A 27723-nucleotide genomic window follows, 5' to 3' on the forward strand; every position below is an offset into this window, starting at 1 on the left:
AAAGAAGAGTATACCTTGTGTAAAGGATTTTTGTTAAACTCAATAAAAATATTTTAAAAAGAGAATCTAATTTGTAACTCGACATAACAGAAATATTGTGTTTCTATTTCCTTTTATTCTTTGTTTCTTTGTCTGATTCTCTTTTATTCATTCTCACTTTCCTTATCTTCTTTTACTGCTTCCTTTCACCTTTCCTGAAGTATGGTTATTATTTTTGAATCATGGGCCTATCCGGTTGGCCTTGTGTTTTACCTTACAAAATGAGATAGTGGACAAGGTTTTCAGTCATATCAAAGGCAGTAAATTTGATGTCATTGCTTTCTCTTCCATCATAAGGTTATGTAGACATTTTAAACAAACTTTCCAAAAACCTTTCAGCAAAACTCTGCAGGATAGACATTTAATATAGCTCAAAGCTGTGAAAGGTTGAAGTACAAATTCAACCGAGGACTTCGTTACATGTTACCAGCCATTACACAGCACCTGCTAGTGTGTGAGTGTGTGCAACCTGTATTCACCTATCTCCTCCCAATCTGTGCTTCCCCCCCACCCCATCATTTTGGCCATCAGCCCAATTTGTGGTATTCCTGATGAAGAGCTTTAGCCTTTAGGCCTGAAATGTCATCTGCTATTGCTTTCCATGGTTGTTGCCTGTCCTACTGAGTTCCTCTATCATTTTGGCTACTGTTGCATGCATTCAGTGCCAACTGCTACTTCCCTTCCAAGGCTTTGGTGAAGATCAGGATTGTGGCCATGGAGTGCAATAGTTGGAGTGCAGCGTGTGCATAGTTAAGTCAAGATAGAAAATAGTAGCACTGTTCAGGGAAGCTGGTGCAAATCATAAAGATGGTAAGAAGATGTGAGGAGTTGTGGGGTGGAGGGCAGAAGAGGTGTGTCAAGTTGAGTGGTAGGTCTGCAACAGCTAAGGGATGTGGTAATTGCAGCATCAAGGATGGGGAGATACAATTTGCAGTGTAGCCACAGTCAGGATACTGGGAGAGATGATTGAGTCTGATGGTGGGAGTGCAGGTAGCCCAATGATCTGTGTAAATTTTCCATTTGCTTGCAGACTTGCAAGTTCTGCATTGTGGGAATAAAACCAGGTTGTTCCTTAAGAGGGCATCAATCATCCTGGTGTCCAAAAAGACCAATGTGAGCTGCCTCAATGATTATCTCCCAGTAGCACTAACTTACTGTGATAAAATGCTTTGAGAGGCTGGTCATGGCCAAAATTAACACATTCCTAAGCAGAGATCTGGAACCACTGCAGTTCTCCTTTCATCATAATCACTACAGCAGACGCAATTTTGCTGGCTCTCCACTTAGCTCTGGATCACCTTGAAGACAGCAATTCATACATATGGCTGCTCTTCATTGACTACAGCTCAGCCTTCAATACCATTATTCCCTCAGAGCTGGTCAAGAAGCTACAAACTCTGGGCCTCTGTACCCCCTTCTGCAACTGGATCCTTGACTTTCTCATCAGAAAACTCCAGGCAGTACAAATTGGAAATAATGTCTCTTTCTCACTAATTAACCACACAGGCGTACCTCAAGGATGTGTGCTTAGCCCACGGCTCTACTCATTATACACCCATGACTGTGTGGCCAGGCACAATTCCAATTCTATCTACAAATTTTACGATGACACTACAGTTGTCAGTAGAATCACAAATGTCAATGAGGAAGTGTACAGGAGGGAGATAGATCAGTATGTTGAGTGGTGTCATGCCAACAATCTTGCACTCAACATTAGCAAAACCAATGAGATGATTGTGGACTTCAGAAGGAAGTCAGGAGAACATGACCGAGTCCTCATTGAGGGGTCACTAGTGGAGAGGGTCAAGAACTTCAAATTCCCGGGTGTCAACATCTCCGAGGATCTGTCTTGGAGCCTCCATGACAATGCAATCATGAAGAAGACTTACCAGCAGCTATACATTGTGAGGTGCTTGAGAAGATTCTGTATGTCACTGAAGATTCTCAAAACTTCTACAGGTGTACCATAGAGAGCATTCTGGCTGGTTGCATCACTGTCTGGTACACATCACTGCCTATTCACATCTACTCTGTCCAATCCTTTCAGCATTTGATATGTCTCCATAAGATCCCATCTCATTCTTCTATATTCCAACAAATATAGTTCAAGAGCCTCTAAATATTCCTCATCTGTTAGTCCCTGCATTCCAGGAACCATCCTGGTAAATCTTCTCTGTACTCTCTCCAACATTATTACATCCCTTCTAAGATAAGGGGCCCAAAACTGCACACAGTACTCCAAATGAGGTCTCACCAGTGCCCACAAAGCATCATCAACACCTCTTTACTTTTCTACTCTTCATTGAAATGAATGCCAACATAGCACTAAGTTTTTTTTTACTGCCGATTCAACCTGGTGGTTAACTTTTAGATTATGCTGCATGAGGACCCCCATGTCCCTTTGCACTTCCAAATTTTGAATTTTCTCCTCATCCAAATAATAATCTGCCTGTTTATTTCCTCTTCCAAAATGTACAACATTATATCTCATCTACCATTTTATCGCCACTCTTCTAAGCTGTCCAAGTCTCTCTGCAACCTTTCGGTTTCTTCAATACTTTCTATTCCACCACCTATCTTGGTGTCATCTGCAAACTTCATCACAAAACCATTCAATCCATAATCTAAATTATCAGTATATGTTGTTAAACGAAGGAGCCCTAACACCACTAGTAATTGGTAACCAATCAGAACACGATCCCTTTATTCCCACTCTTTGCTTTCTGCCTGTCAACCAATGTTTCACCCAATCTACTATCTTTCCTGTAATCCTACGGGCTCTCATCTTATTAAGCAACCTCTTATGTAGCATCTTATTGAAGGCCTTTTGAAAATCCAAATATACAATATCCACAGCCTCTCCATTGTCCATCTTACCTAAGATCTCCTCAAAGAATTCCAATAGGTTTGTCAGGCATGATCTTCCCTTCATGAACCGTATTTCATAACCTCATCTTTGAGGATCAACTCAAATAACTTCCCAACAACCAGTCAGACTAATAGACCTACCATTTTCTTTTGTTCTGTTTCCCTCCTTTCTTAAACAGCAGAACTACATTTGTGACTTTCCAATTGTCAGGAACCATGCCAGAGATTACTGATTTCTCCACAATCTCCAAAGCTACTTCCTTTAGAACCCATGGGCGAACTTCATCTGGTCTGGGTGACTTATCTATTTTTAGTCCATTCAGCTTACTAAGCACTATCTCTCTAGTAATCCTGACCATGTTTACTTCTATTCCCTGAGACCTCTGACTGTCAGGTATATTGTCTTCCTCAGTGAAGATTGATAGAAAATACTCATTTAATTCCTCTGCTATCTCTTTGTTACCCATTATAATTTCTCCAGCTTTATTTTCAATTGGTCCTATATCTACCCGTATTTCTCTTTTATTTAAAAAAAAACTCTTAGTATCCTTTTGTATATTATTTGCCAACTTCCTTTAATAATTAATCTTTTCTTTCCAAATGACTTTCTTTGTCTCTTTTTGAAAGTTTTTAAAAGTTTCTTGGTCCTCAGTTTTTCCACTAATTTTTGCTTCTTGTATGCCCTCCCTTTTGCTTTTATTTCAGCCCTAACCTCTCTTGTTACCCACATTTGTGCCATTTTTACATTTATAATTTTCTTTTTTCTTGGAATATATCTATCCTGAACTTTCTTTATTTCTTGTTGAAATATCCTCCAATTCTGCTCTGCCATTCCCCCATCTAGCTTATTTTTCCAATCAACTTGTTTGTGTCAGTTCCTCTCTCATAGCATTGCATTTTCCTTTGTTCCACTGAAATGTTGACACATCTGATATCAACTCTTCCTTTTCATATTTGAAACTGAACTCAATCATGTTATGATCACTAAGGGTTCCATTACCTTTAATTCCCTAATCCCCTCTGGGTCATTACACATCACCCAATCCAAAACCGCCAATTCCCCTGGTGGGCTTATCGACAAGCTGTTTCAAAAAACCATCCCGTAGACATTCTACAAACTCTCTCTCCTGAGATCCAGTACCTTCCTGACTATCCCAATCCAATTTCATGTTAAAATCTCCCGTAATTATTTTGGCATTTTCCTTCTGACACACTTTTTCTATTTCCAGCTGTAACTCGTAGTCCGCTTCTTGGCTTCTGTCTGGGAGCCTGTATACAACTGCCAATAGGGCCTTTTTATCCTTGCCATTTTTTAACTCAACCCATACAGATTCTACCCCATCTGACCCTATGTCCCTTCTTTCTAGTGGTTAAATATCATTGATTACCACCAGGGCCACACCATCTCCTCTACCTATCTGCCTATCTTTCCTGTACCTGTGTACCCTTGGACATTCAGCTCCCAATCACATTCATCATTAAGCTATGACTGGCACAATGTCATATCTTTTACGTGTAACTGTCCAACAAGATCCTCTACTTTATTCCTAATGCTCTGTGGATTCAAGTGCAGAACTCCTCAACCAGTATCTGTTACCAATTCAGATTCGGCTATCTTTCTTCTGTATAGTAAATTATCCTGCCTTTTTTATCTGCCTGTCTTCTTTGCTGCATGTTATTTTTGACTTTTTTTCTAACCACCTTTCACGATCCTGATTCCTTTCTCCCCATATCTCTACACTCACATTCTGATTCTAAACCCTCCCAACCACTCTAGCAAACCTGCCTGCAAGGATATTGGGTCCCTCCAGTTCAGGTACAGCCCATCCTTTTTGTAGAGGTCCAACTTCCACAGAAGAGATTCCAATGATCAATAATAAAGCAGCCTCTATCCTCAAAGACCCCCACTACCCAGGCTATGCTTTTTTCACTCTGCTGCCATCGAGAAAAAGATACAGAAACCTAAAGATGAGCATTCAGCGGCGGACGGTCAGCTTCTTCCCCACCGTCATCAGATTCCTGAATGATCAATGAACTAAAGACCTGCTTTACTTTTCGTGCACTATTATTTTTATTTTTTATATTATTGTTGTAAGATGGTTCATGATGCAAACGTTTGCAATGTGATGCTGCCTCAAAACACCGAATTTTGTGATTTGTTCATGACAATAAATTCTGGTTTTGAAGAATCCGATGATTGATTCCCATAGAAAAGTAGTTGTAGTTCCACAAAAGCATTACTGCATGGCAGTAGCAATATTAACTATATAAGCCTGGCACAGAAGTCAGATGATGATTCGGCACAATTTGACTGGGAATTTATTCTGCTGAACCAAACTTCTCTTTGGTGAACTAAGCAGCAATCTTGTGGTGACCCCTCGCAGCTCCCCCATGGGGCCTCACAAAATGAAGGACAAACGCAACGATCCAGCAGGCTGCATGAGGCCTACAGCATTGGCCTCCAATTGGCCAAAACCAAAAGAGCTTAACTAGCCTATCAGAGAAAGTGGATCACAAACACACCAATCAGTGATGAGAGGGTTTTGACCACGCCCCTCATCTTGAGAATAAAAGCAGGGTTGTGAGCCCAATAAAGCTCAGTGTGTTAACTACACTCAACTGGGGCTCTTTCGGGAAGACTGTGTTCTTTCTAAGCTAACCTGCATATAGGTATAACCTCTCCTCCCCTATAGGCTCCTTAGAGCCAGAGATTGTAGCAGTAGGTTTATTAAATTTCCTAATCCATTAGAATGAATGGCACATCCAAAAATAATAAAGATTTGAAAATATAAAATTCTCACAGAGTGTTCCTTGATTGACTGATTGATGGTCATAATTAAAATAGATATGCAGATTCTGAAAAAGGCTCATGTAACTGATTCTAATAACTACAACTTGCAATCATTATTTGGTAATGGAATAGGGATAAATTTAAAGATTATCTGTGGGAAAACTATCTACCAAATGAAGGTTAAATTGGATTCAATGTGCCATGATACTATTTAATCAACTCCACCATTTTTTTATTGATTTTCTTTAAATGTAATTGGCTGGATTGTCCAAAATGCCATTCACCAGGTTCTTAGAATTGTAGCCATTTGTGAAATCTTAGCAATGCTGTGGAACTGAGAGTGTGTGTGTGCGTGTGTGTAATATCACTTGATGACCCTCGTGCAGATATGGCATCAGGCATGAAGACAGGTCCCTTCATCCCTCCACACTTCTTTGTAAACTGGATTTTCTAATTCACTTTCACTTTACTCATAGTGAAAACATCATTCTGCAAGGGGTGGAACAGAAAGAATCTGAGACTTTGCCATGTTAGTTTAATGCTCTGAATGCTGTTCTGGTTTTGTAGCTATTCCACTTGGACAGACATAATTTAATTGCTGCTCTCTCAGCTTCTCAGAAGCTTTAAAAAAAGTTACAAATTTTCTGATTCTGTTAGATCAGGAAAACTTAGTGCAATTCCTTCTTTTCTTAATTTAGATCATAGATATAATTTAGATCATAGATATAATTTAGATCTTTTTGGCCAGGTGTATAAACCCATTTGGTGTTGGATTGTGTCAGGCAGTTCAGAAAAGACAATAGTGGTCTTTGTTAAATTTGTTGAGTTTAGCCTCAACTTTTGGGCAGCTAAGAAAGTTTTCCTGTTTTGTATTATAAGCAGGTCTGTTTAGCTGTTCAATTCGTCGTTTGCTTTTAATTTAATTGATTCTAGGACATTATTTTCAGACTGCTTTCCATATTAAAATTAATTCATGAAAATTAATAAGTGGAAATTTATGGATAGCACACGTAATCTTTCCCTATATCTCCTTTCCTTTAGCTTTGTCTCTCCTCTCTCCCTATTCTCTCTGCTTCATTTTCCCAGCTCTGCTTCCACAGACCCAAAAACAACCCCCTCAATTAATTTTCACTTTTCCTCTCCTGTGCCCCATCCCTATCCAATTAATACCTTTTGTCTGTTGGTCTATGCTCTTCCCCTTGCCCAGAATTCCCTTCTCCTCAGCCTTTTAATTCAGGTGCCTGCCTGCGTTTTACTCGCATGTTGAGAAAGGGCTCAGACTCAAAACATCAGTTATATATCTTTACCTCCAATGGATGCTGCGAGAACTGATGAGTTCCTCCAGAATTTCTGTGTTTTCATTATTATTAAAGTTGTATGGGCCTACTCTCGCTATTCAGTTGTTTCAAATGGAAAATAAAGTGCTTCTTATCCAATTCAGTCTTGCGGGGAAGCGTGGAATTCTGAAGAAACATCTTTCCCAAAAGAGTTGTGAAAATGTGGAACTCTCTGAGAGAATGGTTGGAATAAACAATATGACCATGCTCAAGGGGAGGCTGGATAAGCAGTGAAGGGTTACAGGGTTAAGCAGATAAATTGAGATGAGAATTTAGTAGAGGAAGTGTGCCGAGTATCAAATATGAACTATTTGGGACACATAGTTTGTTTTTGTGCCTTGTATCCAATGTGATTTGCAGCTAATACCTGTTATGGTAGAACCTTGAATGCAGGTTAGCTGCAGTATTTATTCTTGTATCAGTAATTACTAAATACAGTGTATTTGAGATTATTCCGATACTGATTCTTTTTTCAACAAAACATCCAAAGAATCATAAATCAAAGGTTATTCCTTAATGTCGTCTTTGCCAAACATTTGTTACTTGATCAATAAGCAGAATAGTCTTCACTTCGTATCATAATCACATTGTGTTGTGAAATCCTTTGATTGTAGAGCATTAAAATATTACACAGCAGTTGTTAAAATAATGGCTATTATTTATCTGCTAGCAAGCAAATGTTATTCATGGAGATCAAGCCAAGCTTTTGTTGGACTGAAAGCTTTCCTTCATTTCCCCCATTTTTTTCAGGCTATTGTTGTAACAGATGGTGAACGCATTCTTGGTCTTGGAGATCTTGGAAGCTATGGAATGGGAATTCCAGTGGGAAAACTAGCTCTCTACACAGCCTGTGGAGGTGTGAACCCACAGCATTGCCTCCCTGTGCTTCTGGATGTTGGTACAGACAATGAGGTATGCACTTTAATTTCTTCCTTTTTAAATGTTCAAAGAATAAAACTTGGTTCTCTGGCTTGTTAGTACCATTAAAATGTTTTTTTTAAATCAACTTTTCAAAATCTAATGTTCTTTTTGGATTGGATAACCACAAATCAAGCAGAGTTTTTACAGTCAGGATCAATACAGATGAGCAAAATGCTGACATGTACAAGATAACCAGAAGTAAAAGTTTATTCTGTGAAAAGTGTCAAAGAAGGAGATTGAGACGTGGACTGAGATGTGGACAGAGACTGAGACGTGGACAGAGACTGAGACACGGAAGGCCATTTCAGGTGAACCCTCCGCCTTGAGGCCAGCAACAGGAGCGGATTGAAAACTAAGTACTCATCTTTCAGACAGCAGCCTGAAAAGGCTGCTCCAGCGTCCCATTCATATCCAGAGGTGCCTCATAGCGCCCTCCAGATTTGATGGAGGTGGGGTTTGCCACAGCGCCACGCATCATAAATATGCAGCATAGCAATGGCAGTCTTCCCAACCCATAATCCCCCATGCAGGCGGAACCGCTCTGTGTTTCCCATAACAGTTCTAGCTGTGAGGGGGATTATGGGTAGGGAACACTGCCATTACTATGCCATGTTTTGAGCTGCAGAGAGTTTCCCCAAAAACGGAAGCACCCTGAGGTGCTAGAGCGGCCAGCAGGGCTATCATAACCCACACTGGCTGTCCCCGACGCCGGCAACCCCTGCTCCAACAGCCTCCCCAGACCTCCCCTGCCCCAACGGCCTCCGCCAACCTCCCCTCCCCAATGGGCCGGGGGGCTGTCAGGCAGCGGGGATTGGGTCACTAGCTAATGGATCACTAGCCCTCTCCCCTAAGCAGCCACAGTCCTGTGCTCTGCCAATTATCCCTCCCCGGGGAGGGTTGGCATCAGCACCTCAGAGGTGCTCTGGGTACATTCAGATAAGTAGGTATTTAGCTGCGGGGTGGGGTGGGGGGGGTTAATCTGCGGCTTTACACGGGGTGGGGGTTTGGGCCACCTGAAAGGACCTAGAGAGAAACTGAGGGTGCCTGATTCTACAAAATGAGGAAAGGAAGATGAAATATACAAGATCAAATTCTGAATTACAAAATTGTGGGTCATGAAAGAGTGAGAAAGGTTTGGATGATCTGAGACTTGGACCAGCAAGGTGGATAGAGCAGTGCAGCTCCACACAACTAGAGCTGTTAAAAGCAAGAATGAGTACAAAAAAAAACATTTCTTTAATATACTTTCTTTAAAATATAAAACCACAAAATAAATGTTTACAATATTTCAAATTCAATCCAAATACATGTGGAGACCTATAAGAGAAAAGGAGTTTTCAAGATTCATTTAAATATTAATACCCTCACTTTGTAAATATGGGCACCATATTTTCCAAAATATATGCTATTTATCTCTTAAATTATAAGTAATTTTCTCAAGTGGAATACAACTTCGAACTTCTGCATGCCATCCATTCATTCCCAAGTCAATATCGGGTGATGAGGAGGTGCATTGGCTAAGCAACAAGCTTATTTACCGGTCAGGTTTAATTGGTAAGGGACCAATAAAAGGAGGGGAGGGACAAGGAGTGGCCAGTGAGGAGTGGCCCAGTGAGTGAGTGGCGCAGCGGAGTGGGACTTGGGACTTCCAGGCTTTGGCTCAACAGGCTTCAGCAAAAGCAGGCAAGGAGAAAGGTAAGCTGTATAATTTGCCTTTCTTAATATAGTTAGTGCTCTGTTCTGGGTGTCAGATATAGGGACCATAGGTGACTTCCACCCATCCCAATGGGCACATCTGCACCAGGTGCACCAAATTGCAGTTCATTGAAGACTGAGTTGGAGAACTGGAACTGCAGCTTAATGATCTTCAGCTTGTTAGAGAGAGTGAGGAGGTAGTTGATTGGTTCTTTCACCCTCTCCAGTGGTCACTCCTGCACTGGGTGCACCGGGATACAGCTCCTTAAGGACCAAATTAGGGGAGATGGTGTTGCAGCTTGATCACCTGCGGCTCATTAGGGAGAGTGAAGAAGTAATTGATAGGACATACGGGGAGGTAGTTACCCCTGGACTAAGGTGTCGGTAAGTGGGAAACTGTCAGGGAGGGAAGAAAAATGCCAGGATAGTGGAGAGCACCCCTGAGGCCAGTCCTCTCAGCAACAGGTATATTGATTTGGATGTTGTTGAGGGGAATGACCTGAAAGAGGATGGCCACAGTGACCAGGTCACTGGCACTGAGCCTGTCACTGTAGTGAAGAAGGGAAGGAAGAGGAATGCAGTGGTTATAGGGGACTCCATCATTAGGGGTGCAGTCAAGGATTCTGTGAGCCTAATAGATATACCCGCATGGTGTGTTGCCTCCCAGGTGCCAGGGTGCGAGATTTCTCAAATTGGGTCCAGAGTATTATGAGAGGAGGGTAAACAGCCTGATGACTTAGTACATGTGGGTACCAATGACATAGATTTAAAAAAGGGGAGGAGGTCCTAAATAGGGATTACAATGAGTTAGGATGGAAGCTAAGAGACAGAACTTCTAGGGTCTTGATCTCTGGATTGCTACCTGTGCCGAGTGCAAGTGGTGTAAAAGTGGAAGGATCAGATGGATGAATGTGTGGCTGAGGGGCTGGAGCAGAAGGGCAAGGTTTCAGATTTTTAGACCATCGGGATCTCTTCTGGGGGAGTCATGACCTCTACAAGAAGGATGGGTTACACCTGAACCCAAAAGGGGCCAATATCCTGGTGGGCAGGTTTAATAGAGCTGTTGGGTATGGTTTAAACTAATTTGGCTAGGGGATGGGAACTGTAGTGATATGGCAATGGATAGGAAAGAGAAAATAGGAAAAGTTCAGATTGGCAGTGAAATTAAAAGGGCAGAAGAAGCAGAAAGAGATCGGAAAGTATGGCCAAGTGCATCAGGTAACAAGGTGAGGGATGTGGTGAGTAACAGATTAAAGGTATTATACATGAATGCTTAAAGAGTATAAGAAATAAAATGGATAAGCTTGAGGCTCAACTGCATATTGGAGGGTATGATGTTCTAGGAATAACGGAGACATGGCTGCAGGAGGGCCAGGATTGGGAAATTAATATTCCAGGGTATATGTCCTATCGAAATGACAGACAGGTGGGTTGAGGGGGTGGGGCGGCTCTGTTCGTGAGGAATGATTTTCAGTCCCTTGAAAGGAGCGACACAAAAGTAGGTGGAGTATAGTCCGTTTGGATAGAGTTGGAAAAATTGCAAGGACAGGAGGACCATAATGGAAGTCATGTACAGGCCCCCAAACAGTAGCTCATATATAGGAGGCAGAATAAATCAGGAGTTAAGATTGGCATGTCGGAATGGTAATAATACAGTTGTTATGGGGGATTTCAACATGCAAGTAGACTGGGAAAATCTAGTTGATGCGGGACTGCAAGAAAGTAAGTTTATAGAATGTCTCTGGGATACATTCTTAGAGCAGTTCATGATGAACCCCGCCGGGGGAAAGACGATTCTGGATTTGGAGTTGTGTAACAATGTGGATTTGATAAGGGACCTTGAAGTAGGGGAGCCAGTAGGTAATAGTGACCATAATATGATGTTTTAATTTGCATTTGAAATGGTGAAGGAAAGAAAGTCGGAAGTATCGGTATTACAATTGAATAAAGGAGATTATGCAGCCATGAGGGAGGAGCTCGCCAAAGTACAATGGAAGGATATTCTGGCTAGGAGAACAGTGGAACGAGAATGGCAGGTATTTCTGGGCATTTTTCAGAAGGTAAAGGACCAGTTCATTCCAAAAAGTAAGGACAGTTCTAAGGCAAGCAAAGGGCAACCGTGGCTGACAAAGGAAGTCAAGAACAGTATTAAACTAAGGAGAGGAAGTATAATATAGCAAAGAGGAGTGGGAAGCTAGAGGATTGGAAAACCTTCAAAGAGCATCAGAAGATAACTAAGAAAGCTATACGGGAAGAAAAAATGAGGTACAAGGGTAAACTACCCAATAATATAAAAGGGATAGTAAAAGCTTCTTTAGGTATGTAAAACAGAAAAAATTTGTTAGGACCAAAATTGGGCCCTTAAAAACAGAAACGGGTGAAATTATTACAGGAAGCAAGGAAATGGCTGACAAGTTTAACAGATACTTTGGATCTGTCTTCACCAGGAAAAATGCAGGTAAAGGTCAGATAGGGGTAGAAGTCCTGTGGTATCAAAGGAATTGATAGAAATTCCAATGATTATGGAGGAATTGATGGAAATCCAGATTCGGAAGCATGTGATCTTGGAGTAAATTGAATGGACTGAAGGCTGATGTCCCTAGGGCCTGATGGACTGAATCCCAGGGTGCTCAGGGAGGTTGCTCTTGAAATTGTGAACACATTGGTCAACACTTTCCAATGTTCGATAGACTTGAGAGGTACCTGTGGAATGGAGGGTGGCTAATGTTGTGCCACTTTTTAAGAAGGGAGGGTGAGAGAAAACAGGCAATTACAGACCAGTTAGCCTGACATCAGTAGTGAGGAAGGTATAAGAATCTATCATAAAAGAAGAAATAGCAGAAAACTTAGAAACAATAGTATCAAGGTATGATAAAGTGTAGGCAGGTGCCCAAACATAATGGTAGAGGGGAAGGGGCAGGGGGAGGAGAACAGTTCCAAAGGCAGGAGATAATAGGTGCATAATGGGGGGGGGGGGAACTATCAAGCAGGGGAGGAGGTAATAGTTCCATTATTGTAACATAATACTACTTTTGGAATGTAACATACATGAAATTCTTTAACTTTTGTCTATCCTAAGTTAGACAGAGAGTCGCCACTTTGTCCAGTGCCCCTCACAGAAACCTACGGTACCTGGTGTTCCGAGACGGTTTCCCCTCCAAGTACTGACCAGGCCCGAGCCTGCTTGACCTTTCAAGATCATATAATCTCAGATGTATTCAGGCTGTTAGGCTCTGGGGTGGCTCTGTGAATGAAGATAGAAGAGGATGGAGAGCTGGAGGGAAGGGAGGGAGAATAGAGAATAGATGAGCAGAAACTGGAAAAGTCAATGTTAATGCCACCCAGCTGGAAAATTAAGTATTGCTTCTCCAATTTACTGGTCCTCTTGGTGGGACAGTATGAGGCCATGGACAGACATAATCAGCATGGGAGTGGGGCACAGAATTGAAGTGGTTAGCCACTGGGAGATTCCTATTACTAATGTGGACAGAGTGAAGGTGCACAGCGAAGTGATTTCCCCAGTCTGTGTCCAGTCTCTCTGATGCAGAGAGGGCCACAGTGGGAGCACTAGATGCAGTAGATAACATCCATGAATACACAAGTGAAGTGCTGCTTCACTTGAAAAATCTGGGGCCCCGAATGTTGGCAGGGGAAGAGGTGTGGGCACAGGTGTGGCACTTCCTGTCGTCACAGGGAAAGGTGCCAAAGGAAAAGATATGGACAAGGGAGTCGGGGAGGTGCGATCCCTACAGAAGGCAGAAAGGAGAGGAGATGGGAAGATGGGTCTGTTGGTGGGATCATGTTGTAGGTGGCAGAAATTACAGGAGATAAGCTGATGCAGAGGTTAGTAGGGTGGTAATTGAGGGCAAAGGGAATCCTTTTTTAATATCTGGGAGCAGAGGGGGCAAGGGCAGATGAACTGGAAATGGAGGTGATGTGGGTTGGGGTGAGTGGATGGTGGTGGAGGGGAATCCATGTTTGTGCAAGAAGGAGGTCAGGAATTGGGAGAAAGGAATAGAATCCTTGCAGGGGAGGAGGTGTGAAGACTGGATATGAATTTAAGATTTTTGCAGCACAGTATTATTTTCAAAGAGCATTAGATAGCCACAGAATACCAATATGGAACAGATTCCACCAATGGAACCTGTATTCTCCAGAGCAGTGGATTTTTGTTCAAAGACTAATTAGCTGCAATTTTCAGCATGTGGGATAATGAGAGTTTCTATGTGATACTGCCAGATGTGTTCACTGAAGAGGCAGTGCTAAGTATTTCAAGATTCAGAAAAAAATATGTAAAAAGGAAAGTGGCCATGCAGAACCAGCAGAGAAAAATGGGACAAAAATGAAGGGAACATTACTGCAACTGTGATAAATGTGTCTTGACTTCAATAGAAAAGAATGTAGAATGAATATCAAAAGGGACACCCCCCTCCCCCATACTAATTTAAGATTTGTGGTGATTGATAAGTTTGATGCAAGCAATGATTTTTGTCAATAATGAGCAAGTCAGGCGGAGATACATAGTTTCAGGTCAATGGCTTTTCATCCAATGCAGCACCGTGAATCCATGAACCACTCAAGAAATGAGAGGCAAGTGTTTAACAAATGGGATTTATAAACTGAAATAATAAAGTGTTGTTGCTACAAAGTTCCAGCCTGGAGCTCATGGCTGCCACACTGAACGTTTTTGTGGCTTGTTGCACAGCAAACATGCTTTCTGTTTTCTCTATCTCTACTATAATTATAAATTATTTGCCTCTAGCCCAACTGAATGGATATTTCCACACATTGATCACTCTTGGTGCTAGGAGACCTTTCCTTGAATTTGCCATGTCCTTCTCGTATCAGTGAAACACGTTCCTGCATTCCTCTCACCAGTGCTGAATCTGTTCATCCTGTGGCAACACCAGTTAGGAATTGGTCTTTACTGAACATTGACAAACATTGTCAGCATGACCACAATGCCAGTGGGAGTTAGTAATTTTTAAGCTTTAGCTTATCTAATTTTCAATTGGAAGATATTTTGGCTTGGTCTGCAACTTGATGTTCGAAAGTTGGCATGCATTGCAGAAACTGACACCTTGCTTTCATATGGTATCATCAAAGGGAGATTGTGCAGATGGGAAGTGGATGAGGGATAGTGTCCAACATAATGCACAATTCGTTGTGTGATGGTCATTGAGAATTTTTTGTGCTGGAGATGAGCTTGCTGCATTCTGGGAAAACTCCACCACTTTGGATTATGCAAGAGCACGATTTGTAATATGTTGGTGATTTTTTTTTGAAGAATATTGTCAAGTGGTTTAAATACATTGAAGCATGTATGATTTAGGGAACTTTTGGAGAAAAGCTCTGGCCCAGTTTTCACAGTGAGACAAAAACTGTACTTTGGAAGTAACAGTAATTCAATAAAAAATATAGAAGGACTCAAGGCATGAAATTGCTTAACATCTTCTTCTTTAATGTTCGGATAAAATGATGTGTTATGGCAAAATTTATCTTTCCCAGGCACTCCTCAACGACCCACTTTATATTGGTTTGAAACACAAGCGTATTCGTGGGCAGGTCTATGATGAACTGATTGATGAGTTTATGCAAGCAGTCACAGACAGGTAGGATGTTGTAATCTCTTATTTCCTTGGAGAAAATTGTGTGTGATAGATCATCAAATGAATGTGCCTGTTTAAAACTGGATAGGCCAGTCAGCATTGAGCTGTGCAATAGTGACAATGCAGACAAAGCAAAGGCAAATTCACTCAAGTTGATTTGATAAAGTCTTCCTGCAAAGTACCTGGGAATTTGTGCCTAATTGGGATAGCTGCCTTTCAGGCCTATTAAATGATAGTAACATTGTTATACTCAAAAATTTGTATCATGTCCCATTCTCCTCTAGCAACCTTCTCCCCCGAGTAGATTTTGTTCCATTAGCAGGACAAACTGACCAGAGATGGTAGGTGGTGGTTATCCAGTCAGGAGGAATGATCCCTAGGGTTTGTAATATTGCCTCAGAATTCCTTGAAATATTGCGGCATCTGGTTGAGAAAGGAAATCTCCTGTGGATCACCACTTGCTGTCAACTCTCAACTGACGAGTCAATTTGAATACTGCAGTAAAATCCCCGTTTTCCGGAATTCAAGCAATCGGCAGCCTCAAGCAAGTGACAAAACAAATTGTGGGAAATACAAAATTTTAAAATTGGTGTCCCCTAGCGGCTAGTTTGCCCAGTCATGCCACACATAATCTCAAGCAACTGGCAGATTCACTTATCCAGCATCAACCAATATCCATAGGTGTCGGATACAGGGGGTTTTACTGTATTGGGAAGAAGCATGAAGAATAGGCATGGAGTGAATTCACTGATAAATGTAACTACTGACCAAGCTGACAGAAGGGCTTTATTGAATGATTACACCTTTGCTACTTTGAGAAGGTCAAGATGATCTTCTTGGCCTTGTCCTTCTAATAACTACTGTCGCATTGGCATCTAATTTTTTAATGGCATATGAGCCTATAGAAGATACAACACATAGCTATGTGCATCGGTAAGCAATGAATTACCACATCAAAGCTCTACTATCCTACCACATTTGGTGAACAGTGGAGATGGAGAAGGAGGCCAAAAAAAATGTTCCTGTCCTCAACAACATCTTCAATACTTCCCCAATATAAGTACAAGAAAGTGTTTGTAATTACTTTCAGCCAAATGTACAATGAATTATCTGTCTGTCTTCTCCTGAAGTGTCCACCATCACAGAAATCGATCTTTTGTTCAGTTTAGGTCATTTTAAGAAGTTTCTCAGTTTGTACTAAAGTATTGGTCCTTTGTCTCAATCCATGCTTTGCATCTGTCTGGAAATGTGGAAAATTTTCTCAATATGTCCTGTTGGGAGAAAGCCTTCTGACTCCATCATTAATCTACTGAAATCATCACCAAATTGATTATTTTTAAATTGTTGCCAACTGAATAATCATATGGCACTTTCTCATCAATAATCTGTTTTTTGTTGCTAAATGTGTTTTCCTCCCAACGTTCGAATCTCAAATTTCATTATAGTGTTGGATTAAATTTGGCCAGGAAAAAAAAACTGAATTCTTGTTGTGAACCATGTTTGATGGTGTGGTTCAAGGAAGTTGAACAAAATTGTACTCAGAATCCAGGGAAACAAGCCTGTTTGGAACTTGCACAAAGGAAGCTTGATATGATATTTGGAAACTAGTCATCTCAGCCCAAGGGCAGCTTTGCAGAGATGCATCAGAACTACCTGAAGCATTGAGATACCTTTACCTGTTTCATCATTTGGTTTTTCATTCAGGATTCCTTTTTGTCATGTAATAAAGACAGTGCAATATCATACGGAATTTCCTTTTGTATGCCATAAGGTAGACAGATTCACCGTGGGCAGAGATTACCTGAAGCGCCTCTTACAGTCAGAGAAAGATAAGCAAAAGGGAGTCCCCAGAGTCACCGTGCCTGTAGATTTGCCGTCAGCGCTGCTGGAGCCCCCACAGCTTCACACAGTCGAAACCATCAGCAGCCTAAGCTCCAGATCCAAACCTCTGACATGAACAAGAAGCCTTCAGCACCCTTGGCACACTCTCACTTCCGGGTTTCAATACCTGGTACCCCTTCAGCCAGTCTCCAACTGCCCGCTGCCTGGTGTGAATCCTTTGACCGCAGTTGCCAGCAGCCCACAACCTGCAGAGGTTCCTTGCTTTGAGTTGCCAACAGCCCATTGTCTGTGTGTTCTTCAGCTGCAGAATCTCTCACTGTTCCACCATCCTGAGGGTCATCTCCTCTGCTTCTCCTTCTCAGACAAGGGGTGGTCTCACGATTTTCTAGTGCCCTGCACCAGTCCTCTGCTTCCCTGGAGACTGCAATCCCTTGAAGCTGCTGCCGATCATAGGTACTGCCATTTTAAGTGTTGGCCCAGCAATCACAGAATTTTTAAATAAAACCACAGTCTGATCCATTAATAGGTCATTTAAATCCTGTGCAGAGCCACAGATCAATTTGGTGATGATTTGAGTAGATTCATGAAGCCAGATTCAGAAGGTTTTCTCCTGACAGGTCACATTAAGAAAAAATTCAACATTTCCAGACAGATCCAAAGCCTAGATTTGGACAAAGGGCCAACACTTCAGGCAGGATGTTAATTGACTCATAAGTTTTAGTCCAAACTGTGTACTCAGAAACCTTTTGAAATTGAACTGAAGATCGAGCTCTGTGATAGTGGACACTTCAGGAGAAGATGGAGACATTTAGTTCATGGTTCATTTGGCTGAAAGTGTGTACAAAGAGATTACAAAGTGATTACAAGTGATTACAAACACTTCATACTCATTTCTTGCACTCATATTGGCACTCTATTGTTAAGGACAGGAATGTTCTTTTGGCCTCCTTTTCCTGTTTAATTTTCCATCCCTATTGTTCACCAAATGTGGATGGACCTTTTGGGAGTTCTGTGTCTCCACTCCCTGAACTCTGCGTTAAAGTGACAAGGAAATGCTGGTGATGAAGCTTATCAGTTCTTGTCTGACCAAAAACATGGATACATTCCAGTTCATCTATCATAGTAACAAGTCTATGGTGGATGCCATCTCACTGGCTTTGCAGAAAGCCCTAGAATACCTGGACAGCAAAGATGCATATATCAGGATGCTCTTTATCGACTATAGTTCAGCATTTAACACCACCATCACCTCAAAACTGATCGGCAAACTCCAAGACCTATAAGTTAACACTCCACTGTGTAATTGGATCATGGATTTCCTCACCTCCAGACCATAATCAGTGAAGATTGGTAAGAACTTCCCCTCCACAATCTCTATCAGTACCGGAGCATCACAGGGCTATGTTCTTAGCCCCCTGCTCTACTCACTTTACACCTACGACTGTGTGGCTCAGTACAAATTGCCGATAATATCACAGTAGTGGGTTGTATAAAGAAAGATATGAGTCAGCTTACAGGATGGAGGTTGAAAACTTGGCTGAATGGTGCCCATCAACAACCTTGCACTCAGTGTCTCCAAAACTAAGGAGCAGATTGTTGACTAGGAAAGGAGAGCCAGAGGTATGCAATCCAGTGATCATTGGGGGATCAGAGGTGGAGAGGGTAAGCAAATTTAAGTTCTTATGAGTCACTATCTTCGAGGATCTTTCCTGAACCCAACACATTAATGAGATCATGAAGAAAGCATATCACCGCCTCTACTTCCTCCGGAGTTTGCAGAGGTTTGGTATGACATTATAAACCCTCGCAAATTTCTACAGAAGTGTGGTAGAAAGTGTGCTGACCGGCTGCATCATGTTCTGGTATGGAAACACCAATACCCCTGATTATAAAGCCTCCAAATAGTAGTGGACACAGCCCAAGACGTCACAGGTAAAACCCTTCCCCACAATTGAGCATATCTACAGAGAGCACTACTGTCGGCGAGCAGAAGCTCCACGAGGCTCAGAAACAGCTGCTACTCCTCCACCATCAGACTCCTCAACAACAAACTCAATCAGAGACTCATTTAAGGACTCGTACCTGTGCACCTGATTGTGCAATACAGAAAGAACAAAAAGAAAATCAGTCAATTTGTTTACATTCATTATCTGTTTCCAGTTCTTTATTTGTTTACATGTTTTATGCTGTGTACAGTTTATTTTTTGCACCTCAATTAGTGATAATTCAGCCATGTCCACAGGAAAAAGAATCTCAGGGTTGTATGTGACATCATGTATGTACTCTGACAATAAATCTAAAATCTGAATTTGAAAATTATTTATGATTATAATTTTCAATTGCTGTCACAACTCATCGACCATGAAATTACGGGCCCAGAGGATTCCAAAACCCAGCAGCAATAGAAATTCACCGAGACAAATGGTTACTTAAACAAAAGTTATTTTTAATTTTCTTTAAAACACAAAAACAGAAACAAACTAACTTATTACTGTTAATTTAACTTAACCCCCTTCTAATTCTAAGTGCACGTGCATGTAATGTATGTATAAGTTCAGAAAAATTCTTTGATTCACAGTCCAATCTCACTTCTCACTCCTCCAAGTTCACCAGCATCAGGCAATTCTTATACTGTGCACAGAATTTAACATTTATGAAATTTCACCAAGCTCTAGTGCTTAAATAGTTACCGCTTAGGAAGGTTCTTGTTGGTTTATTGTCGTTGCTTGTTGGACACACACGCACTGATTTACTTCTATCAGTCACTTCAGTGTCTTGCCGAAGAAACTTGCCCCATCAGTGTTTTCCAAATGATAACCTCTTCTGCAAGTCTCCACAGATTTCCTTTTGTTTCCCTTATTTCAGGTGAAACACTCTAGCCAGCCATTTCCTCTTGTATGGACCACAAGGGTTTTGAACAGGCTGAACTCAGAACTCACAATCTGTCTTCAAAATGGGCTTTCAACAAGCTGCCAGCTTGCCATGACTACAGAAACCAGTTCTTGCTCTCTCTCTCTCTCTAAACCACCTGACCTTCTTCGAACAGCAAACTGCAACCAGACAGATTGCAGAATCGGACCCAAACTTCTGAATCTGTTCATCTGTTGCTTTCAAAACAATAATCCATTACTCCACAGCATGTCTAATACCTATTTGTGAAGTTTCTTGAGCTGGGGTTCTTCTATTTGCACCTCCTTATGAAAACCCCTAACAAGGCAGTTTTCATTGTCTCTACAAAGGCACTAGGCCCAGACAGTCTGGTTTGAGCAAAGCTCTTGCATTTTAAATGAGATCTATTTTGTGAAGTGTTTGTGTTTGTTTGTGACCTACACTACCCCCACAATCTATCTCCTTCAAAAATGTATCTATATAAATATAAAAAATGATGTAATCCATCTCAGCCTGCTTTCATGTTGCAAGATGGGAAACCATAAGATTTGCTTATTGGTAAGTAACATTCAAATGCCACACAGGTTATCTCCCATATATCATCCAGAAATTGCCAACACTAAATCACATTCAATATAGTTTTGGATCTGTCATGATCAGAAGCTTAAATTAAGCAGACTTGTTATGGGTTGCAGAGAAATCAAAAGCTATGTACTTGTGATGGATGATTATTCCTGACTCCATGTACTGCTTCTACCATCAAGAAAATTATAAGTTAGTGTGATAAAATGCCCTCAATAAGCCAGGTTAATGCAGCTCAAATAGTACTCAGGCTCCCAAAAAACAAACCAAGACAGCTGCTTGAATGATTTCCCATTCGCTGTCTTAAATGATGTTTCCCTCTACTTGCAAGATTTGGCTACTTATTTACCATTTCCTAAATATACTGTGGCATCTTGCCAATTTCATAATCGGTCTTCATCGTTGCAGAATCCAAAAATTGCCTTGGGAGTGCTTTCAGGCAACACCAGAGAAAGAGAGAAGCTCATTACTAAAGCAGTAGGAGTTGGATTCGATTTAGTTTTGAAAATAGAAAAAAAGGAAAAAAAATCATAATGAATCAAAAATACAAAGTTGAGGCAGCAACATATCCCAGGGCAGGACTTTGAAAGACAAATTCAGTGATCAGTTCACCATCACATTGCCAGAGAATTGTGGATGAAATGCTGAGCATTTGTACAAGAGCTATCAAATAATAGCACTAAGTTACCAGAGGCCGAAAAGAGAGCTTGCATCTGGTGTCGTGTCTCAGGTACATGTGATGTTTTCTTATCAATTGGTTTTATTTAATTTATGTATAGTTTATTAATATATTTCATTCTATTTAAGATACGGAATGAACTGTCTCATTCAATTTGAAGACTTTGCAAACTCCAATGCTTTTCGCCTTCTGAACAAATATCGGAACAAGTATCTCACTTTCAATGATGATATCCAAGGTAGGCAGTAAAGGGTGATTTTAGTTAATTTTTTTTCACAACTGATGTTTGCAACCATTGGGTTCTATTATTTATTATGAACTTTCATATTTGTTGTTCGTGTCCTTTTCCTGTAACTTATAAATTTGATTTGCTGTGATCAGAAGATAACACCGGGTTAAAATAGGACATTATACTCGAAAACATGACATCCCGAAGGTTTTAGCTGATCTATAACCAAGCTCAGTAATACTTGTTGGGTATTCCGAAATGGGGGAAAAAAATCCATGAATTCAGGCTCTTGCATTCAAACCTATGTTGTGGTTTTTAAATCTATTTATTGATCAAGTTGTGGATGTTACTGGTAAGCACAGCATTTATTATCCATCCATATAACCATTTATAGAGCGGAAACAGGCCATGTCAGCCTTTCGAGTCCGCACCGGTTCACTAGAACAAATCCACTAGCTCAATCTTCTGACTCTCCGCCAATATTCCTCCAACCCCCTCACCTCCATGTACACATCCAACCTTCTCTTAAATGACAGAAGGGAACCCTGCTGCAACCCTATTTAATCTTCAGCTGGTGTACTGGTGAGTCAATAGTTTGAACATCTACAATTTTTCTTGTGCTGTTGGTTAGGAATTCCAAGCTTTAGACCCAGCAATGATGAAGGAATTGAGGTAAATTTCCATGCTGGGGGGGTGGGGGGGCGGGGTAGTCACCTGCAGGTGGTGTGTTCCCATTCTCCTGCTTTCCTTGTCCTTCTTGATGGGAGAGGATATGTGCAGATTGTTGAAATAGCTGCATTTTGTAGATAGGACACACTGCTGTTAGAGTAAAACAGAAGTGAAGGGGCTTAATTTTTTAGGGCAAGGGGTGAGAGTGCCATTCAGAGGGCTGTTTTGTCCTGGATGGTGCTAAACTTGAATATTCTAGGAGCTGCATATCCAGTTATTTGTAGAGTTTCCCATCAGTTTCTGGGGTCTGCAGTCACCCAGTTACTGCAGGATATCCAATCAATGGCTTGCTTTTGCAGACACAATAGTTATGTTGCTGTCCCAGTTCAGTTTCTGGTCAATAGTGAACCCCTGATTTGTTAGTAGTTGGGAACAGCAATTGAATATCAATGAGAAGTGGTTAGGCTCTTTCATTCGATATTTTCAAAGCCTAAAACTTTCGTGATTATGAATGTTACCTGCACATCATCAGCTTGTGCCTGAATGCTTTCTAAGTTTTGCTGGTAGTTACAAATGAAATTGAGTGATCTGCAATCATTGGATGCGGTGGGAAGGAAGCGTTTTCTTCTCTGTGCTCATTTTACCAGAGCTGCTTGATGCCACGCTTGTTCAATGCTGTCTCGATGTCGACGATAGTCACTCTCACCTCACCTCTTCGATTCTTCATGGGAAAGGAAGCCACAATGTCTGCAGCCAAGAAGGCATTGCAAAATTCAAATTAGCCATTGGGAATAGATTATTAGTCAATAGGCACTTTCAAATTGCAGCCCCCGGATAGCCCTCTTGGGACCTAGGTGAGATTACTGGGTTGTGTGAGCAGGATGGACCTTTGAAATCACAGCCTCACCTACCTGTTAATTCCCCCTCATCACCTATGCATGAGTCGAGAAGAAACTTGGCCGCGCATGCCGCATTTAAGTGCCCTTTCTGCCACTTAATTTGTCTTCCATTTGGGGGTGAATGCCCTACACCCACAAATGGAGGACAAATTAACATCCGGCTCGAGGTGGCACCAGACAGAGGGTTCAAAAGGTGGACTGTCTGGCCTAAAACCAGATGTTTGTCCACCCTGTCCAGTTCTCATGTTAATTGATGTCTGTTGAATTTGGTCCAAGAGAATGTAGTTTGTTCAGGAAGTCCTGATCATGACAAAACAGGATGACTCATTATTTCAAGTGATTGGGGGAAGGGAAACTTCTTTCAACATCGCTAACTAAACAAATTAAGCAAGGATGGAATGTATATTATGGAAATGTTTTAGGAATTTGGCATCTTTCCCCACCCTGTCATCTTTTCATTTTCTCTGAACATTGCAAAGGACTTAATTTGGTTTTGCTTAAGAACTTCAATGCTTTCCACTATTGTTATCATTGATATAGATTACAATGTGGTAAATTGGATCAGCAAGTTTGCGGATGACACAAAGATTGAAGGTGTTGTGGACAGTCAGAAAGGTTTTCAAAGCTTTCAGAGGAATCTGTTCCAGCTGGAAAACTGGGCTGCAAAATGCCAGGAAGAATTTAATTCAGACAAATGTGAGATTTTGCATTTCAGAGGGAGAAACCAAGATAGGACGTGCTCAGTAAATGGTAGAGCACTGAGGAGTGCAGAAGAACAAAGGGACCTGGGAATACAGAATTCCCTAAAAGTGGCGTCACAGGTAGATAGGGTCATAAAGAGAGCCTCTGGCATAATCAAAGTCTTGAGTATCGGAGTTGGGATGTTATGGTGAAGTTATATAAAAAATAGTTGAAGCCAAATTTGGAATATTGTGTGCATTTTGGTCACCTAATTAAGATGTCAATAAGATAGAAAGAGTGCAGAGAATATTAGGGTGTTGCTCTGACTTTAGGAACTGAGTTACAGGGTAAGGTTAAACAGGTTAGGTTTTTGTTCCCTGGTGTGCAGAAGAATGAGGAGAAATTTGATAAAGGAATAGAAAACGATGAGGGATATAGACAGTGTAAATGGAAGCAGGCGTTTTCCACCGAGGTTGGGTGATGTTGTGTGGGAAGGGAAATATTTGGTGGATTCAAAGAGCAACGAAGTAAAACATAAAAATCTGCAGTGAGCCTGGACCCAGGTTGAACATAGGAAGGATCTTTATTGAAACACACTAAAGGGTTAACACACACCAGTACTCTCAGTCATAAAACACAGTATAATCAGACACATTTGGCTTAACACAACTGATAATAGCAACTGCTTACAAACACATTTCAATCAGTTACATTGGACTTAACACCACCAATACTAGCAACTGTGAACAGACTTATAACAATCAAGGATTACAATATTACATCGGGGCCAATGGTCAGGTGCGCACCAATGGGTGGGCAGAGTACAACCTTGATTGGCAGGTGATGTAACTTTCGATGAGGATTCAGACAGAGAGATCATGTGACCCTCCACGATCTACATTCCCATCAGGTTCCAGACGGAGAGGTCACATGGTCTTCCACATTCCACACTCCCATCAGGTACCAGAGGTCACATGACCCTCCATAATCCACACCACATTCCACCCCAAGACACACCACTCACCATGAAATAAGTAAAAACATTACAAAAAAATTTTATGCATTGTTACAAAAGTAACTATATTGTTACAATGCAAGTGCTTTGTGGATAAACAGATAGGCGCAATATAAGGGTGAAGTATTGATTCAGACAATGATAACAGCCTACCAACTCTACACAATCTAAAAGGGTCGTTGTTCTCCCAGAGACTGTCGTGCTGTGGGAACTGGCCCCCTGTATGCTTGTTTTTTTTTGTTAGTCACTGACTCTCATATATTGTCTTACTGACTTTCCTGGGATGTATGTGCAGTGCGTCTCACCAGCAACACCAGTGTTACCACCTTTGTCTGTGAGCAGATAGTGCAAGGTCATCTGGCTTCTCCTTAATCCAAAGTACCACAGCCTTTTCTTTGGCCAGCATCTCTGCTATGGTGGCCATTCATCCAGGTGCTCCTCCATCGTTTGGGGATGTGCATCCCAGATGGCCACCGCTGTGCCATCCCATGGCAAGCCAAGGGTCGGCCCGGCAGGGGCGCAATCAGGACGTACCAGTGATTCTTGAAGAAGCAGCCATTGCTGGGCTGTGGACAAGGTGTGCCCCTTTTGTGGACTCACTGGGAGAGTCAGGACTGTTTGTGTGCCAAATTGTATGGAGGGGAAAAAGAAACCAGTTCCCAGAAGCACCCACTCCAGCAAGGATCTTTGGAAGTGAGGTGGTTAAGTGGTGAAGGGAGTGGAAGAATGCCGTCATTACCGAAACACTTTGATTAAAGGCTTGATACAAGCAGCTCCTGTTGCTGTTGTTAAATGGCCTAGGTGGAAGACCCTCATCTGTGAGTGCTGGAGCAGTGACTCAGGTGCCGTAGTCTGTTGTGGTGGCGCTGCTTGCGTATTCATAGGCTCCCTCAGCACCAATCATCCGTAGGCTGGAAGAGGAACAGCTGGAATGGTAGCCTTCTCCTGTTGATTGGGGGGGTGGGGGGGGGGTGGTTGGGAGAACACACTCACATCTGGTGAGTTTGTGGTGTGGTAACATGATAGATTAGTCGGAGGCCACCTCTGGTAAGGGAGGAGCAGAGGGGAAGCTGGTCAATGTCAGACTGTCCAGTGCATTAGAAGCTCAACTTTTAGGGGCCTCCCCCCACAATGCTATTTCCAGACAGTTTACATGGTAGACATAGGGATCCCATGAATGCAGACATGATCCATGTTGGTGCGCATTAGAGCTAGGTACCTGTCTCTGTGAGTCACCGGCAGGGTGTCAACACTGAACCTTGTTTCAGCCCTGCAAACTTGAGTGGCTCTGGTGTACTCTAATCCCTCCAGGAGTGGAATGGCTTCCTGGATGGTTTTCCTGGCCACTGGTCCCATAAGGGGCAAGACCACCCCTCTAATGTCAGGGAGTGTGGTGGTGACTAAATAGCCTACCAAGGCACCAATTGCAGTCATGTTCTTAGGAAAGTGGTGCTTGCAGGACCCCCCCTGCAGATGTCCATATTCAATGCCCACTCCCTAATAACCCATGTCCCTTCACTAATGGTGTTGCACTGTGGCCTGATGTGTAGGTCCCATTCTAAGAGGGTAGGGAACCTGACCTACACTGCAGTCTCCACCTATTTCCATGGTGGTGCCACCCCCTTCTGGCAGCACCTGTAAGGTGTTGTTAATCGTTTGTTGACCAGAGAGACTGCCCAGAGTGCTTGCTTTGCAATGAGAGACGAAGATGTTTGGGGCCCTTTATCCCACAGCCATAGTAGTCACATGGCTAGGTGTTTGCCTGACCACTGGTGGTATCAGTTCCTCAGTCCAGTTACCTCCTTGGCAGTGTAGTGCCAGGTCTCCGTAATGTCACAGTGATCTATGCATGTCAACTTGAGGTTTCCCCATTTTCGGCTAATTCCCCATTCTGGAGAATCGTGGAGGGGGCTTGTGGTTGGTCTGGGACCCCACGTGGTCACTGGTGGGCTTGCAAAGGCTTGGGCACCCAGGATGTAGGATGTGTGTAGTAGGACTGTTTCCTCATGGTCATCACCATCCATCCACACAACTCCATCCACACAACCCCATCCCCCAACCATGCATTAACCCTGCCCCTCCCTGCTGGACAATGGTTCACACTTTGACTGGGTCGAGCTGCCAGCCAGACCTGCGAGCTGCTTGCAGATGCTGCATTTTAATCAGCTTGCAAACTGCCTCTAAGCCTTTCCTCTCTCGGTTGGTCACTTGCACAGGCAGTCAGTGTTGCCCTCATAGTGCACAAGAACAATGTTGGATTTTATCTCCCTATCTTTCTGGGCACCCTGTTGGCCTAATTCTCCTCTAGTTTCCCGTTGGTGTCTCCGAAGAGATGCCATTAAGCCAAAGGGCCCTACTACAACTCCTCTTAGTCTCAGGAAATCTCGACCTCAATTTTACAGTGAAATTTTTAAGTTTTGGGGATAGTCCTATACAACCACATATACAGCAAGTTCAAACATCATGATCGTGCGTGTGTCCAGCCAAGACTCCTTGAACCCTGCTCACAGCACCAATTGTTGCATGGGAAGGGAGAAGTTCGGTGGGTTCAAAGAGCAGCAAGTCTGGGCACTGGCTGAACACACAAGTGGATCGCATAAGGGATAACACACGCTAGGACTCTCAATCACAAAACACAGTACAATCAGTCACATCGAACTTCACATTGCCATTACTAGCAGCTGCTTGCACTCATACAGAGTTTAATCAGTCATATTGGACTTGACACAACTGATACTCGCAACTGTTTACACTTATACCAACACAGTATAACACAGTCACATTGAACTTAACAACTGTGTTCAGACCTTTATTTGAATACTTTATTTTCATTTCGGGAACAACATTCATCAAAAAACAACCATTAATTAAATACATAAATTGAAATAAAAGATCAGTGGTACAAGTTGTCCATATCTTCAAACAGTCCCATCCCCGCTTCCCCCAAACAAAGCCCCAAAGTAGAAAAAATAACAAAA

At 42.1% G+C, this 27723-nt stretch overlaps 1 protein-coding gene across 1 annotated transcript in view; it reads left to right on the forward strand.

The window, feature by feature from the left end:
* LOC138739245 (NADP-dependent malic enzyme-like) overlaps nucleotides 1-27723 on the forward strand; it is a 130244-nt gene that overhangs the window by 74981 nt on the left and 27540 nt on the right. The window contains exons 5-7 of the mRNA XM_069890903.1: nucleotides 7786-7947; nucleotides 15160-15263; nucleotides 21381-21490. Of these exons, the coding sequence (XP_069747004.1) occupies nucleotides 7786-7947; nucleotides 15160-15263; nucleotides 21381-21490 (376 nt within the window). The remainder of the gene's footprint in view (nucleotides 1-7785; nucleotides 7948-15159; nucleotides 15264-21380; nucleotides 21491-27723) is intronic.

This window comes from Narcine bancroftii, chromosome 7 (assembly GCF_036971445.1).
Source record: "Narcine bancroftii isolate sNarBan1 chromosome 7, sNarBan1.hap1, whole genome shotgun sequence".
Classification (NCBI taxonomy): Eukaryota; Metazoa; Chordata; class Chondrichthyes; order Torpediniformes; family Narcinidae; genus Narcine; species Narcine bancroftii.